At 42.3% G+C, this 18,336-nt stretch overlaps 1 protein-coding gene across 1 annotated transcript; it reads left to right on the forward strand.

Moving 5' to 3' along the window:
* Nucleotides 1-423: 423 nt before the first annotated feature.
* On the forward strand, nt 424-17,249 carry LOC118713152 (membrane-spanning 4-domains subfamily A member 8-like). Its single transcript, XM_036427533.2, has 6 exons — nt 424-591; nt 5,661-5,880; nt 6,943-7,050; nt 13,472-13,531; nt 16,901-17,011; nt 17,166-17,249. The coding sequence occupies exons 2-6, from the start codon at nt 5,662-5,664 to the stop codon at nt 17,247-17,249; spliced, it is 582 nt and encodes a 193-aa protein (XP_036283426.1). The 5' UTR covers nt 424-591; nt 5,661.
* Nucleotides 17,250-18,336: the final 1,087 nt, after the last annotated feature.

An 18,336-nucleotide genomic window follows, 5' to 3' on the forward strand; every position in this document is an offset into this window, starting at 1 on the left:
GACTGAATCTTATAGGGATACTGGGTTCTCTCTAGGTGAAGAGAGATAATCCATTCTCAGTACTACCTTTCTCTAGCAAGAGAACTCTGAGTACCGCCAAGTTCCCCACTCCTGGAAGTGTTCAGAACTGACAGGGATGCCACAGAAGGGACATGAACAGCATTTGATGGGTGAGAAGGGTTAAACTAGATACGCAGCCTCCATATCTATTTGTCTTTCGTTTCATATTCTCTTACTCTTGGCAGTCCTTTCTAAAACCAAGACAGGGGGTGTCTTATTTTGGTTCCCCCCAAAACAGACCTGATCAATTCCTGTGTGTTTCTCCCAAGGCACCAAGCAGAACCTTTTCTTCTCCACAGCTAACACTGACCCAAGTGAACTGTGGTCGATTGGTTCCTTGTCAATTACAGGCAGTAAATGTGGGTGGGGAAATTGAGTTCTAGGCAGCTGCACATAGGAGAAGGACTTTGGATATTTCTAAACATACCAACCACCTGAAACCAGTGTGTTTGTTCTTTCCAGGGAAAGACAAGTTGCCTACAACAAGCCAGGGGGAAGAGAGGCGAGAGAGGCAGCCACTGGCAGAACAAAGTGAGTGTACTTAAGGGTTTCTATCTGTAGCTCAGGGATGCTGATAAGGTTTTCTTGCCACATTACACTTATGGTAACTCTGGATGTGGATAAGAGCCCATGGGAGGGTTCATTGTACTAGCTTTTGGGAGTCTGTTCCAAAAAAAAGAGAAAGAAAAATTCAGTCTGATTAGTCACTTTGCTCTCTGCCTTGTCAGACCCTGATCAGGGACCCCGGCCATGACATGTCAGACTTCTGACCTACACAGAGGTGAGCTAATAAATGAATTCTTTTTGAAGCTATTAAGTTTCTAATTTCTAGTACAAAGTGCTATCCTTTAAGAAAAATCAGGAAGATTTTCGACCAGAGAAATTGTTCAAATTCTCTGCTTCATAAGGACCCTAAATTGGAAATTTAGTTGCTCCCGGGTATGTTACTACAATTCGCTTTAACATTTTCTCTATAAAGTTCCTGCATGAAACAAGAGTTCTTTGTCTTCAGTTACCTTTTCTATAACACAAGAGTAGTACTATATCAAATCCCCCACAGAGTTATGAAAATTAGGGGTTATGTGTATAAAGACCTGTGAGAGCAGCTTAGAAACAAACTACAGTGAAAGTGATGTGATATGAAGTTACTTATTAGATACTCAGTTACTTATCGGATAGCTGTTATTCTACCTAATAAAAGAGTAATATGCTAATTAGACCAGACATCCTTCTGGATATCTTTCCGTCCAGATGAAGCTGCAGTGGGCAGAGGCGGAGGCAGAGGCCCCTGGCTGTGGCAGGTGGGAGGCCGGGGCCAAGGTCCTTGCACGAATTTCTCACATTGGGCCTCTAGTAACTACTGAATATTGTCACTGTTGTTTAGGATCTTAGACTCTTATAGAGGGGGTAAAGTATTTTAGTAAATATATGTATATCAGTTTATGGTATTGAGGAGAAAATGCAAGTAATGTCTGAAGAAAACGAAAATCCTATATAATAAAAGCTTAATATGCTAAGTGTCTGGCCATCTATTCAACCAATCAAAGTGTAATGTGCTAATGATATGCTAAGGTCACTCAACCATTCACTATGATATGCACTGACCACCAGGGTAAGATGCTCTAACTGGTACATTAGCTTGCTGCTGGGGTCCAGCTGATCAGGACTGAGCAACACAGGTAGAACATGCCCTGGAGCCCTCCCTGGCTGGCCAACCTCCCTCATCCCTCCTCAGTCCCAATCATGCACAGATGGAGTCCCTGGGCCTGGCCTGGGCCCTCTCGCATTTCAGGACCACTCAGGGGGATGTTGGAAAGCCAGTTTTGGCCTGATCCCACAGGCCAGGCCGAGGGACCCCACTGGTGCACAAATTTGTGCTTTGGGCCTCTAGTAGATTATAAATATCTCCTGATATAAAGAATGCCCTCTCTCAGGTGGGAGACTCAATTCTGTGTGATAAGTCATGTAAGAATGTTCTACTACTGAGAGCCCTACCAACATGGCTAATCAGCAGAGAACTTCTTGAGTATTTCTGAGGATGTACTCTACCATCAAATCTATTTCTGATATACTGCATAAATGACTCACTGGGATTCCATGAGTCATTACCTCTATCTAAAGTTTATTTAAAAGCTGCTTCTGGGTGTATTACTACAATTCACTTTCTTTTTCTCTAAATTCCCTGCATGAAACAAGTGTTCTGAATTCAAATGAAATGCACAGTGGAATGAGAAAAGTAAAATTAACTTACTTTTTATCAAAAAAAAAAAAAAAAAAAGGAAGAAGAAGAAGAAGAAGAAGAAGAAGAAGAAGAAGAAAAGACATTTTAAAAACCATACCAGAATTCACAAGTGACCTAGAACATTGAGCAGCATGAGCCCCTCAGTAAATATACTCAGCCCAGGCAATGGGCTTCCTTGGAGGATAAGGATCTCTCCACTTAATGAATATTTACGTGACTGGGAACTTTTATGTCCACACTCCCAGCCTCAGGGTACTTTCGCAGAAATTGAGAAAATCTGACTCACTGTTCTCCAGGAGACTCTAGCTCTGCAATGTTTAAATACCCTGCTAAGCTTGATGAGAGATACAAAAACGCCCTCTGTAGTGCTCATCACGTTAGGCTTTAGTTTTCTCACGTTAAACTGGGTTGGTGTGAGGATTCAGGATATATTTGTTTTGTTTATTTGTTAATTAAAAATTTTATACAATTGGGGTGACATTGGTTAATAAAATTATGTACTTTCAGGGATACATTTTTACATCTTCTGTATATTGTATGGTTAGCACTTCAACTTTCCTTCCATCATCATTTATCTCCATTTTACCCTCTACTACCTCCCTCCCTCCCGACTTCCCTCTGGCAGTCTCCATACTGCGTCTATGCCCAGGAGTCTTTCTTTCTCCTCTTTGCTTAACCCCTTCACCAATCTCATTCAGCCTTGTAGTGTGGTTTGATATCATAATTCCTCTAACTTTGTTCTTCTTTCTCAAGATTAATGTGGTTCATTTGGGGTTTTTGTGGTTCCATTTAAATTTTTGCAGTGTTTATTCTAGGTCTGTGAAATATGCTGTTGGTGTTTTAATAAGAATTGCATTGAATCTGGAGATTGCTTTGGGTAGTATGAACATTTTAATGATGTTGATTTTACCAACCTGTGAAGTGGTATATTTTTCCACTTGTTTATATCTTCCTCTATCTCTTTTATTAAAATCCTATAGTTTTTTGTGTACAGATCTTTTATCTCCTTGGTTAAGTTTATTCCTAAATATATTTTTTGTTGCAATGGTAAACTGGGTTTGTTTTTGTTGTTTTTTTAGTTTCTCTTTCTGAAAGTTCATTATCCTATATAATAAAAACCTAATGTGCTCAGTGTTCAGTCAAATGGTTGGCTGTTTAACCAATCAAAGCATAATATGTTAATGATAAGCCAAGGCCACTCAACCACTCGGTATTAATGCACTGACCACCAGGGGGAAAACACTCCAACCAGTAGATGAGCTTGCTGCTGGGGTCCAGTCCATTGGGATGGAGTGAGACAAGCCAGACACCCTTCTGTGGTCCCTCCCCAGCTGACCAACCTCCTGTGTCCTTCCCTGGACCCAATTGTGCACCCTCGGCCTGGCCTGCACCCTCGCACAATCTAGGACCACTCAGGGGATGTTGGAGAGCTGGTTTTGGCCCGATCCCCCAGACCAGGCCAAGGTCCCCCACTGGTGCACCACTGGGCCTCTAATTGGTATATAAAAATGCCATGGATTTGGGGGTGTTAATTTTGTATCCTGCTACGTTCCAAATTCATTCAAGTCTAGTAGCTTTTTGGTGGAGTCATTAGGTTTTTCTATGTACAGTATCATGTCACCTGGGAATCATGAGAGTTTTATTTCTTTCCAATTTGGATGCCCTTTTATTACTTCTTCTTTTCGGATCACTATGGCTAGCACTTCCAGTGCTATATTGAATAAACATGGTGAAAGCAGACATCCCTGTGTTTCTGATCTGAGGAAAAACGCTTTTAGTTTTTGCCCACTGAGTATGATGTTGGCTATGGGTTTGTCATAGATGGCCTGTATTATGTTGTGATATATTTTCTCTATTCTCACTTTGCTGAGAGTTTTTATCATAAATGGGTACTGGATTTTATCAAATGCTTTTTGTGCGTTTACTAATATGATCATGTTGTTTATGTGGTATATCACACATACTGTTTTGTGGATATTGTACTTACTTTGCACCCCTGGAATAAATCCCACTTGAACATGGTGTATGATCTTTTTAATGTATTGCTGGATCTGTTTTCCAATGCTTTACTGAGGATTTTAACGTCTATGCTCATCAGGGATATTTACCTATTATTTTCTTGCTTTGTAGTGTCTTTATATGAACTTGGAATTAAGGTAATGCTGGCTCTTAAAATGAGCTTAGGAGTCTTACCTCCTCTTGAATTTTTTGGCATAATTTCAGAAAACTAGGTGTAACTTCTTTGAATGTTTGAGAAAATTTACCTGTGAAGCCCAGCAGGTTCAGGACTTTGGTTTGTTGGAATTTTTTATTTTATTTTATTACTGCCTCAATTTCACTGGTTGTGATCTGTCTACTAAGATTATCTGATTCTTCCTGATTCTATTTTGGAATAGTGTACATGTCTGGGAGAGTGTCTAATTTGTTGGCATATAGTTGTTCATAATATGTTCTTACAATTCTTTGTATTTCTTTTGTGTCAGTTGGTTCTCCTCTTTCATGTCTGATTTTATTTATTTGGGTTCTCTATCTATCTATCTATCTATCTCTCAGTATGTTTTTATTAATTTCAGAGAGGAATGAAGAGGGGGAAAAAGATAGAAACATCAATGATGAGAGAGAATCATTTATCGGCTGCCTCTTGCATGGCCCCTACTGGGGATTGAGCCTGCAACCCGGGCATGTGCCCTTGACTGGAATTGAACCGGGATCTTTCAGTCCACAGGTGGATTCTCTAACCACTGCCACTGAGACAAACCATCTAGGGCCTTGCTCTTTTTTTCTTGAGGAGTCTACTTAAAGTTTTGTTGATCTTTATATTTTCACAGAACCTGCTCTTGGTTTCATTGATCTCTTTTTTTATTTTTATGAGTCCATTTATTTCACCTTTTGTTTTTATTATTTCCATTCTGTCCTTCTACTCACTTTGGGCTTTGCTTGTTCCTTTTTCAGTTTCTTAAGTGTAAAGTTAGCTTGTTTACTTGAGATTTTCATTGTTTCTGGAGGTAGGCCTGTAATGTTATGGATTTTGCTCCTAGGACTGCTTTCCTTGTGTCCCATAGATTTTTGGTTGTTGTGTTCTCATTTTCATTATTTTTTTCAATGTATCTTTTTATTCCTTTCTTGATCTCATTGTTAACCCATTCATTGTTTAGTAACACATTATTTAGCCTCCATATCTTTATGTATTTTCCAGTTGTTTTTTTGTGATTGCTCTTTGAAAGTGCTCTCTAACTACTATCTAATATCTCTAAAAAAGAACTAATAAACTCATAGGGGGATGAGATGCTCATCGTTTCAATATAAATCTTAGTGCACATGTGAGAGATGACTCTTATTGCTTTTATTTTTTTATCAGCATGAATTCAATGACTTCAACAGACTCTAAGGCCAATACTGTGTTTGTGGCAGCACCCCACAATGGACATCCTGTGATCCCTGGAAACATGTCTCAGGTGCCCCAATATCCACTTAACCAGCCCCAAGTCTACATAATTTCTGGGAACCCACCTGGTTTGGAGCCGCCTGTATATACGCAATTTGACCAGAGATCCTTTAAAGCGGGAAAAGTATTAGGGGTAAGTGAGATTTCACACTGCATCCACTGGCCATGTGGCTGGAGTCAAGAGGTGGGAGGTGGTTTGGAAACACAAAACCTCCAAATTCTGCAGGTGGCCCCAGAGCTGGCACACCCTTGCCAAACTCAGGTTTGTTAAGAAGCTCAGCTCTAGAGCATCACAAGGGCTTCTGGGTGGGACCTTGTATTATCTATCTTGGGCATTTTAGGAAAGAGAAAGAAAAGCAACAAAGAATCAATAAATTGGAATATTGGTCCTATTGCCAGAATCTATGTTGACCCATGCGGCCTCTGGAAGAAGTGTGTCCAGCTAGACAGAAGGTGGATTCTAAGCCCAGTTTGTTTGAATGGAATCTTTCTCCAATGGGAACAAGATAAGAGCTCTCGCTGATGTTCCCCAAAATGGCTGTCCTGTGTGGGAAAGGGGATGCCCATTTATTTGCATGGTTGAATGATGACCATGGGTTCTGATCCAGGATGCTCAGGTTGAAATCCTAACTCCACCCCCATATACTGCTCATAGTAATGTCAAGTCATATGAAAATAGCCAATAATTCCATTTGTGAGACTTTGTCTTGCAGCCATGACTGTACACACAAGAAATATGACATGTATGCGTTTTTGATTTTTGTTTTTTGTTTGTTTTTTTAATCGAAGCATGTCTTATGATAGAAAAAGAACAGAAATAACTGAAATACCCATCAATGTAATACTGGTTAAATCAATGTATTGTACATACAAAGAATGTATTGTACATAAAAAGAATGAAATGTGGAGGTTAAAAAGAAACCTCCTTGTACAATGATATGGACATATCCACAAGCTATATAATTAATGGTGGGTGGGCTAAGAGCAAACATAGTGTGTAATTTGCTACCATTTGTAGTTCTTTGAGTCAGGGGAAATTATGGCAAGTTTTATTTATATATTATTCATATAACTTTTTAGACCAAGAAAAGGAAATATTTTTAAAATAAAAATGAAGCAAAACAGTGCAAAGGGTGGGAACTGTGTGCAATCCAGTCTCAGAAACAAAGTTCTCAACCTCTGGCTTTCCTGACAGGCCATGCAGATACTGATCGGACTGATACACATTGTCCTGGGCAGCATTCTGGGGACCATCATCAGTTTGTCATTCTTAGGATGCTATCCCTTCTTGGGAGGTATCTTGGTAAGTAATGTGAGTTGCCCTGCAAGTGAGTTCCAGAAAGTGCCAACACTCAGAGGCCCACCTTGGCAAGTTGTGTACTTTGCTGCAGAAGTTTTCCAGCAATAGAGCACGTGGCTGTGAACCCAGCTCCCGCTTTATTCACCAAGAACGTTAGTCCACTTGGACAGCCAGAACAAATACCACAGACTGGGTGGCTAAGCAACATATTTTTACTATCTCACTATCTCACTAGACGCCCAGCGCACAAAGTTGTGCGGGTAGGGTCCCTAGGGCCTAGCCTGCTGCGGTCAGGGTCATCTTCTGACTGTTTGCCAGTCCCTAGGCCGAATGCCACCTCCATTGCCAGGCTGTCTGACCGTTGGGGTCAGCAGCTCATCCCCAGCTGCTCGGGGGCTCAGGCCTGGAGGAAAGCAGGTGTTGGTGACTTCACCTCCATAAGCTGCCGGCCATTGATGGAAAACGCTGCCCCTTCTGGGCCGCTCACACAGGGGTGGGTAGGTCGCTGGTGTGATCTGCAGCTTCAGTCAGTGCCTCAAGCCCCAGCAGCAGCAGCAGCAGCAGTGGCGGTGATGGCACCCAGGTGAGTGGCCCTGAGCAGGCAGCTTGTTCGATCAGTGACCAGCCTGCCACACGCACATGGAGGTGAAGTCACCGGTGCCTGCTTTCTCACAGGCCTGAGCTCCCGAGCAGCTGAGGATGAACTGGTGATTCCAATGGCCTGACAGCCAGCCCGGTCCTCCTGCCACCCACCTCAATTCCCCTGTTCACCATTAATGATCCATCAGAGCCTGGGGGCTCGGAGCAGGGACTAAGAGGTCAGCCTTTCAGCCCGCTTGCCAGTCTCCAGTCTCACGCTGCCCCGCTCGGGCAGTAGGGACCAAGAGGTGACCAGTCCTTTGGTCGTCACAGTCATCATGGACACTAGCTTTTTATATACATAGGTAGTTCTGGATGCTGGAAGTCCAAGATCAAGGTGTGGGAAGGGTTGTTTCTCCTGAGGCCTCTTTCCTTGGCTTGTAAATGACTGTCTTCCTCCCTGTGTCTTCACATGGCCTTCCCTCTGTGTCTGTCTGTGTCCTCATAGCTCTTCTTATAAGAACATCGGTTATATTGGGTTAGAACCAACCTGTATGACCTCATTTAACCTTAATCACCTCTTTAAAGGCCCTATCTTCAAATTCAATGCTCCTCAACTTATGATGGTGTTACATTCCCAAAACCTCATCATAAATTGAAAATATCCTGCATCAAAAGTGCATTAAATTCTACAGTGTAGAGAATGGATTGTTTACCCTCATGATTGTGTGGCTGACAGGGAGCTGAGGCTGGCTACTTCTGTGTAGCATCACCAGCATATAACTCACCCAGGAAAAGATCAAAATTCAAGATCCAAAGAACAGTTCCTACTGAATGCATATTATTTTCACACCATTGTAAAGGGGGAAAAAAAGTCCAACTATAGTGTGTCTGGAAACAACTATAGATACATTCACATTTGGAGATCCTGGGTGTTAGGACCTCAAAATATGGATTACCAGGAGACAAAATTCAGCTCATCCACCAAGTGACGGCCCTGTAAGGCGCCATTATCCCACAGTGGGCACCTTTCCTAATGAGCCCAACTCGGAGGTCAGGAAACCTTTTCCTACTCCATCAGCCAAGCGCTCACATGCTCTTCGCAAGCTCAGGGCTGGAGCTCCAGAAGAAAAATGTTTCCATCAGGAGTTAAGAGTAGCTGCCCAGCAACAAAACAGTCATTAAAATTAAACACTAGGACTCAACCTGGAATCTACAGATTAATATTTTTTTTCTGGAAAAGCCCATAGTTTTTATCACATTCTCAGGATTACCTGGAACTCCTTAAAAGGTTAAGGACCTCCCTAACTGGTTTGGTTCAGTGGCTAGAGCATTGGCCTGTGGACTGAAGGGTCCCAGGTTCAATTCCGGTCAAGGGCATGTACCTTGGTTGGGATGTTCAGGAGGCAGCTGATTGATGTTTCTCTCTCATTGATGTTTCTAACTCTCTATCCTTCTCCCTTCCTCTCTGTAAAAAATCAATAAAATATATATATATTTTTTAAAAGGTTAAGAACCACAGGTCCTTTCTCTTTTACATTCTTCCTAGCGCCCTCCTTTCCACACACATACACACATGCACACACACACACACACACACACACACACACACACACACTCAATTTCTCCTCTCCTCTCACCACCCATCTCCTTTTCTCCCTGCTATAATGTAGTCTGTTTCTCAACTTGAACACTTTTCTGTGATTCAAAACAACTTTTCTCAACAATAGTAAAACTCCAGCCCGAGCTGGGTGGTTCAATGGTTAGAGCGATGCTCTGGAACTGAAGGGTTTCAGGTCCATTTCCGGTCAAGGACACATCCCCACCTGCAAGTGGGGCCCGTGCGGGAGGCAACCAACCCATGTTTCTCTCTCTTTCTGTCTCTCCCCCGGGCTTCCTCTTTGTAGAAATCAATGGAAAAAATATCCTAGGATAAGGATTAGCAACAACAACAAAAAGACAAGTATTAAAACTCCAAAGTAACCTGCACACGAACCCAAGTCACGGTACACCATGAGAATTAAACAAAATTGCCTACAACTATCTGCCACCTTCACGCTTACATAGCATCTGCAAAATGGCAGGGCTCATGTTTTGGGGGCACTGTTGTCTGCGTACCTCCTCTCTTGTCTCATCTTCTGAGGCTGAGTTCTTCTCTGTGTCCTGCATAGACCCAGATTTGCAGCTCAGCCAACCACAGATACTTGTGTATAGAACATATTTCAGTGGAGTTTGGGGTCAATGGAGAAGACTAACACCACAGCCACAAAACAGTTTCTTACCGCATACCACTTCAGTGTTCAATTCCCTTCAGGCACCTCAAATGCCTTCCTGGCCATCTCCCCTTCACCAGGCTGCTCAGGTCCCATCAGCCCTCATGACACCACTCTCCCTTTGTTCTGCAAGGCACTTTTTCCTTTTGTTGCCTTCTTTTTAAAAAATTTATTTATTTTTTATTGTAGAGAGAGAGGAAGAGAAACATTAATGTGAGAGAAACATCAGTCGGCTGCCTCCCGCACACCCCTATTGGGGATTGAGCCTTTAACCTGGGCATGGGCTCTGAGGAGGAATCTACCCAGCAACATTTTGGTGTAGGGGACAATGCTCAACCAACTGAGCCACACTGGCCAAGGCCTTTGTTGCCTTCTTGACTCCATGACTATCTATTTCCTAAAGATCATTAACGTCCTCCTTAAAACCAAAGGCTTGTCTCCTCAAAAGGATCAGAAGGGATATTAGAAGTCCAGCTTTCTGTTTCCGTTCTTCTGCATCATGTCTGTATAAAAATAAGGATGTAATATTGATATGTATTTTCCACTTATGGGAACATGGCACTCCTTTTACAAGGCACAGGTGGTTAGAGTTAGTTTTCTTTTCTTTTTTTCTAGGTACTTTTTTTTTTATTATTAAATTATTATCTGTGTACATATTTTAACATTACCCCCCCTCCCATATATACCCTCCCTCCCCATCGTTTTGTGTCCATTGGTTGTACTTATATGCATGTATACAAGTCCTTCGGTTGATCTCTTATCTCCCCCAGATCTCCCTACTTTCTCGGCTGTAATTTGACAGTCTGCTTGTTGCTTTACTGTCTTTATATCTGTCTTTTGGTTCATCAGTTTATAATGTTCTTTAATATCCATAAATGATGTGGTATTTCTCTTTCATTGACTTGCTTTTTCACTCAGCATGATGTTCTCTAGTTTTATCTAGGTTGCTGCAAATGATGAGAATTCCTTCTTTTTTCTGGCAGCATAGTATTCCATTGTGTAGATGTACCAAAGTTTTTGGATCCAATCATCTGCTGACGGGCACCTAGGCTGTTTCCAGATTCTAGCTATTGTATAATATAGATTGTGCTGCTATGAACATAGGGGTACATATATCCTTTCTGATTGGTGTTTCTAGTTTCTTGGGATATATTCCTAGGAGTGGGATTACTGGGTCAAATGGGAGTTCCATTTTCAGGTTTTTGAGGAAACTCCATACTGTTCTCCACAGTGGTTGCACCAGTCTGCATTCCCACCAGCAGTGCACAAGGGTTCCTTTTTCTCTGCAACCTCGCCAACACTTGTCATTTGTTGATTTGTTGATGTTGGCTATTCTGACAGGTGTGAGATGGTACCGCATTGTTGTTTTGATTTGCATCTCTAGGATAATTAGTGACTTTGAGCATGTTTTCATGTGCCTTTTAGTCTTTCTTCTGTCTTCTTTTGAAAATATTCTATTTAGGTCCATTGCCCATTTTTAAATTGGATCATTCATCTTCCTTTTATTTAGTTGTATAAGCTGTCTGTAGATGTTGGAGATTAAACCTTTATCAGTGATAACATTTGCAAATATGTTCTCCCATATAGTGGGCTTTCTTGTTGTTTTGTTGATGGTTTCTTTTGCTGTAAAAAAGCTTTTTATTTTTTTTTTATTTTTTATTTTATTTTTTTAAAGGATTTATTTTTTAAAAAATATATTTTATTGATTTTGTACAGAGAGGAAGGGAGAGAGATAGTTAGAAACATCGATGAGAGAGAGTCATCGATCAGCTGCCTCTTGCACACCCCCTACTGGGGATATGCCCGCAACCAAGGTACATGCCCTTGACCGGAATCGAACCTGGGACCTTTCAGTCCCCAAGCCGACGCTCTATCCATTGAGCCAAACCGGTCCAGGCCAAAGCTTTTTATTTTGATGTAGTCCCATTTGTTTATTTTCTCTTTAGCTTCCATTGCCCTAGGGGAAGTATCAGTGAAGAAGTTCTTTTGGCATATGTCTGAGATTTTGCTGCCTGTGGATGCCTCTAGTATTTTTATGGTTTCCCATCTTATGTTTAAGTCCTGTATCCATTTTGAGTTTATTTTTGTGTATGGTGTAAGTTGGTGATCTAGTTTCATTCTTTTGCATGTATTTGTCCAATTTTCCCAACACCATTTATTGAAGAGACTTTCTTGACTCCATTGTATATTCGTGCCTCCTTTGTCAAATATTAATTGAGCATAGTGATTTGGGTTGATATCTGGGTTCTCAATTCTATTCCATTGATCTATATGTCTGTTCTTGTGCCAGTACCAGGCTGTCTTGAGAACAGTGGCTTTGTAATACAGCTTGAAGTCTGGTATTGAGATCCCTCCTACTTTACTCTTCTTTCTCAGGATTGCTGTGGCTATTCGGGGTCTTTCACTGACCTAGAAAGAACTCTTTAAAAGTTCATTTGGAACAATAGAGTTAGTTTTTATTGTGACCATCCATTTCCATCCCAAGGCACATGCATCTACCCTGAGCTGGAGTAAGTACCGAATGAGGATTAAGAACATGACATCTGGAGTCAACTACCTGGATTTGATTCCAAGATAAGCTATTTGCCGAATGATCTGAGATGAGTTATTCAAAATATCTAAGCCTTAGTCCACCCCTCTATAAAATGGGAATAATGATGATGCTTGATGGACCATTGTGCAGTTAAGGAAGGCAAAGTTAAAAGAGCACTTCATGTAGGGCTCAGAAAAGCTTCCATTAAACCATAGCTGATGTCCTCTCAGACTCTCGCTGACAGCAGGAAATCCCATTACCACTATGCCTGCACATCATCAGTGTTGAAATAAATGCACACAATCTACCCTGTAGCCCTCATAGTTGATCTTGGGCATCATAAAGATGCAACATTTTTCTGATTAACTAAAAGGTACTCACCAAATTGTAGACAGGTAAGGACTGATGTTGGGCTTCTATCTAAAAGCAGTGAAAATACAGAACCCTTTCCTTCTTCCCTCAAGAGCTCCCATGCCTGAGTGAACCCTTTAAGGAGGCCAACAAGATGTGCATGTGGGAAGATAAAAGGCAAGAAAAGGAGTAATTTTGTTGAGTATCTACCATGTACAGGATCTACCATGGGCAAGATATACCAAATGCTAGATGTAAGGGACTGATTATCTCAATAACAATTAGGAAGACAAATAGTTTTTCCATTTTTTTTAAAGAAGAGCTATACACTTAGAGAAATTAAAAACTTACTCAAGATCACTTGAGTTTCAAGTTAAAGTTTAAAACCAGGTGTACTGGATTCTAAAATACATGTTTATCTCACTGCCCTATGAGGGGTGCAAAATAGTCTATCCTTCCTTCCTTTCTCCCTTCCTCCCTCCCTCCCTCCTTTCTTCCCTTCCTTTTTTTCTTTCTTCCTTCCCTACTTCTTTTCTCTTCTCTTCCCCTCTCTCTCCTCAGTTGAGTGGGAGATCCTATTCGAGTGTCCTAGCATGTATGAGAGAATATATGTGTGACCAGAAACAAAGAAGCCTGAAGGTGCGGTCCTGAACCAATCTCTTTCTAAACGCCCTCTCTTCTGTGCCAGTTCATCATTGCAGGATCCCTCTCAGAGGCATCATACAGGAAACCGAGATCTTCTAGCCTGGTAAGTCCAATCCTGAGACAGGCTCTCTGAACTGTGGACCTTTAGGAGAGACATATAACGGGGGAAAGAAACCCACAAACAATGCCTCCCTCATCCTTGCACCTACTTATAGCCAGACATAGGGCGTTGACACGCAGGCTCACTTACAGGACCTCATGGACCTGGACAGAGTCACAGTTGGGAAAGAATTCAGGAGACTCGGGAAAAAGAAAGACAACAACCAACTTGTTTAGGCATCAGGGTGTGGAGAGACGGAGACAATAACTTTCCTAAGATCTTACAAGAGGAAGCAGAAAGCTACCTGGGGTGCAGGGCTCCCCTCCAGCAGAGCAGGCACTGACTGCATGCAGCACACAAAGCCCAGTTCCAACATTTCTACAGGGAGGCCAGAGGAGGGTCACACGGCAGCTTCTCTGAGGAATCCTGCCAAATAATCAACGTGAATCAACGTGAGCAAGGCTTGGTGGTCCTCAAGCGTTAGACCAAGAAAGTACCTTGGCTTCTCTCACAAGCAGGTTATCTGGGCCCCAGAATGAACAAGCCCCAAACCAGCTGAGATCTATTTTTAAATGCCTTTCTGCACATTTACCAGAATTTTGGAGCATCAGAGCCTGTCGTATCCCAAGACACTTGGGTTAAGTTTTCTGCCCATCTCTTGAAGGATAAATGGGTCAAGTGTTCCCCAAAGTTTATTCTTGGGGACATTTGTCCCCTGAGACACTTTATGAAGATGATTAGATAAACTTGGGGGGTGGGGGTGGAAATCTCTATTTAGTAGTCCACTTCTGGAAGATCCAGAATCTAAGTTATAGGCTCTGAGAAGTCCTGCACAAAATACCTGTTGAACATTTTTTCATCCCAGCTGTTTTCAAAGCTAATTTACCACAATTTCAATTTTTTTGCATAGTATATCTCTTGCTCCAGAACTAGGATTCTGGGGATTCACATTAAGGATCACATGTTTAATCTATTGTCAGCTCAACTACAATCATTTTTCTCTCACACCCTGACCGTCTGTGTCTTCTTCAGCTGAATGGCAGCTTGGGCTTGAACATCACCAGTATAATCTGTTCTATGGTTGGATTCATGTTGTTCTTCATGAAGCTGTTTGTCAATCTCCACTATAGTTTTGTGAGTATCTCTCTTGACCAAAGCTCCTCTAGGTTCCAATGGAGCTATGTTTAGGAAATCATGGAAAGGGCCTGACCACCAAGCTTCTTCACCAAGCACCAAAGAAAACAGAGGTGTTATTAGAATCAGAACAGAGTTTCACGTGTGTAGCTTTATTGCTATTACTCTAAGCATGTGACTTCTTAGCCTTGGTTTCTATCTTTATAAAACAGTACCATCAGTAGATAGTGGATAAAAAAGTTAGGATACATTTACACCGTGGAATACTATGCAGCTGGGGGAAAAAAAGGAAGGATCTCTTAGCCTTTGAGACAGCCTAGAGGAACCTGGAGAGCATTATGCTAAGAGAAATAAGCCAGTCAGAGAATGACAAGTATTGCTTGATCTCACTTATATGTGGAATCAAGTAAGCTATTGAACAAAATAGATCTAGAGACATAAAAGCATAGAACAGACTGTTGAATCTCAGAAGGAAGACAAAAGTCGGTGGGTGGGTAGATGGCTGGGTGGAAAGAGATCAATCAAAGAACTTGTTTACATATATGTATAACCCATGGGCACAGACAATAGGGTGGTGGAGGCCGGGGGTGGAGGCAGGCTCTAAGCAGTCAATGGAAGAAAGAAAAAAAAAAAAGACATATGTAATAATTTCAACAATGAAGCTTTTTTAAAAAGAATAGGAAAAAACAGTTCCTATTTTATGACATTGTTGGGAGAATTAGATGTAGTTATACAGATAATGCACCGTGTCTACCAGGCTTCACCTCTACTAAATACTTGCCTTCTTGCCCATTTATTTAGGAAAGAATGTTTGTTGTTAAAACTACATTGGAGCCCAAAAGGTTTGGCTCAGTGGACAGAGCGTCGGCCTGTGGACTAAGGGGTCCCTGGTTCCATTCCAGTCAAGGGCATGTACCTTGGTTGCGGGCACATCCCCTGTAGGGGGTGTGCAAGAGGCAGCTGATCGATGACTCTCTCTCATCAATGTTTCTAACTCTCTATCCCTCTCTATTTCTCTCTGTAAAAAATCAATAAAATATGTACTTTTTAAAAATACGTTGAAAAAGGACCAGTTTCATTGGCAAAGGGCCCTTCTCCCTAAGCTTCTGTGATTCCTTGACTAAGACATCATCATCCTGCTATGGCCTTGCCTGGACATATATGTCCAAACCCACATCTTCCATTGAGGAACTATCTCTCCTTAGTGCCTCGAGACACTATTTTTGTGTCTAACCATCTCTGATTTGAATTATAATTATCTACATCTTTTCTGCCATTCTCACTACATTGTGCCTCTCAGGATGCTTTCTTAACCATTCGTAGCAAACAGATGTTTAATAAATGCTTGCTACATAGGGAGGGAAGAAACAGAAAGTGAACAAAAGGGGTCTTTCCATAAGAGGATTCTCTGAGCAGCCAGCTATCACCAAGGCCATGTTAAAAATCATAATTGACAAATATTTGTTTGGGACCTACCATGTGCCATGCACTTTCACTTTCACATTTATTTTCTCATGTAATTGGAATCCAAATGGTTATTGGGGTCACTCATCTCTTGTCTTTTTATGATTAAAGTGGGTTCTACCCAAACTTTCTCCCCAGATACTGTGAGGGACCCTATTTTCCTGAGCATTGCTGGAGAACAGCATCTAATTCTCCCAACAATGTCATAACATAGGAACTGTATTTTCCTTTTTTTTAAGCTTCGTTGTTGAAAGTATTACATATGCCCCCTTTTTTTTTCTTCCACTGACTGCTTAGAGCCTGCCCCCACCCCCGGCCTCCATCACCTTGTGCCCATGGGTTATACATATATGCAAACAAGTTCTTTGATCTCTTCCCACCCACCCACCCACCTACCTTTGCCTTCCCTCTCCGTGGCTTGTTCTTACTCCCAAATTTCTCTTCACTTCCTACACAGAACAGTTTCACTAGTTCACTCTCTCACTCCAAACCCCATCCTTAGGTCTCGTGCCCTGTACCTAAAACAAGTCACCACGGTGTTTCCCTAAACAATGTTTCCCTTAGAAGAACACGGGTCATAAGTGTTAAAATAATTCTTGTGCAAGGACACTTGACCCTCACAAAACCTGGGGAGATCATTTCTCCACGAGGCTGAGACGAGGTGAGAGGTCTTCCTCAAAGCCCTAGCCCCGGTCCATTGCAGAGCCATGTTCTGGGCCAGACCTCGCACTCCCGGGACAGCCCTCATGACCTCCATGTTCTGTCTTGTTCTAGGTCCCTGGAATAATTACTACTGCCCTGCTGATCATCTTTAGCTTCCTGGAGTTCTCCATTGCCGGCATGGCTATCCACTTTGGCTCCCAACTCCGCCAGGCACAGAAGAGAGTGAGTCTGTGGGCTCTTCCCAGGGTGTAAACATGCCCCCAAAGAGCATGGGGACCCGAGGGGCCTGCAGGCTCCCCTTCCTGCCCAGAAGGTCTGAAGGCCTTTTTGCATACACGGTTCTCACTAATGCACCTCCTGTGCCTGTCTTTTCCAGGGATCCTTCCAAACAGTCTACGCCAATCCAGGGCTGGTGAACTCGCCACCATATCATGTCAATGTGGCCCAGGCCTCCGGATAAGCCAAAAGTTCTAGAAGCGTCTTTCACTGGGACCAACAGAAGAACCTCCCCTTTCTAGGCTTCTGAAATTCAGCTCCTTCCTTCCCTGACAAACTAAGGAATATGTTTCCCCCAACTGTTGGCACCCCTGACTTCATTCTCTTCAGCCTGTAAATCATGCTATTCCTCTGTTTAAAAAGGAGATGGGACTTTGAGGTGGATTTGAGCAAAGAGGTCCTCCCTAAGACACCAACTTGTGGAACGTCCAGTGCACATATCTATTTACTTACCTGTGTGAGGTTATGAATTAGCGGATCCAATGTCTTAGACAGCCCCAGCTTCACCCTCCCAATCATTCACGCACTGAATAAAAGTGCCCTGAACATTTGATATGTTCCAGCCTCTCTCTTCATGGCAGGAGGGGGGTGGGGTGAACGTGAGTGAACACACAAAGTCCTGGAATGTATAAACCGTTTGCTCCTAAGTGTCCTTGTCTAAGGAAGATGAAACCTTGCGATTCATTAGCTGGCTGTAAATTACTGAAGTCGTTTGGCTTTAATTATTTAGTCTCAGTTTTCCTTATTCCATCTGTCAAGGAATTTCTCTATTCTAGCTTCCTACTACCCTGCCTCAATATTTACCAAGTTATTCTGCTTAATGCCCTTTGACTTGAATTATCTCATTTCATAGCCAAACATCACAGAGTGGCATTGTCTGTGTCTTAAGAACAAGGAATATGAAAAATCTGGGACTCAGAAAGGCTAGGTAACTTCCCCAAGTCCATACAACTAGGAATTGTGGAAGCTGGATTTGAATCCATGTTCTCTACTTCCATATTCCATGCTATTGACCACCTCCTCTTGTCATATCTATTTTCCTCATGGCCACAGGGGGCACCAGGACCAATGAGCCTGCTGCACGGTGAGCCTTGGAGAGCAGTGAAAAGACCTGGGTGCAGGGTGTGAATTGGAGTGCAACACGGAAATGAGTAGGACCCCCTCAGACGTGCACTGGGCCATGAGGGAGATAGGGGGCATTAGAAAGGACAGCATGGCTCACTGGAAAAGGAACGTAAGTTCCCAAACACTGGCACGCCATGAAGCCAGGA

This window comes from Pipistrellus kuhlii, unplaced genomic scaffold (genome assembly GCF_014108245.1).
Source record: "Pipistrellus kuhlii isolate mPipKuh1 unplaced genomic scaffold, mPipKuh1.p scaffold_m20_p_9, whole genome shotgun sequence".
Taxonomy (NCBI): Eukaryota; Metazoa; Chordata; class Mammalia; order Chiroptera; family Vespertilionidae; genus Pipistrellus; species Pipistrellus kuhlii.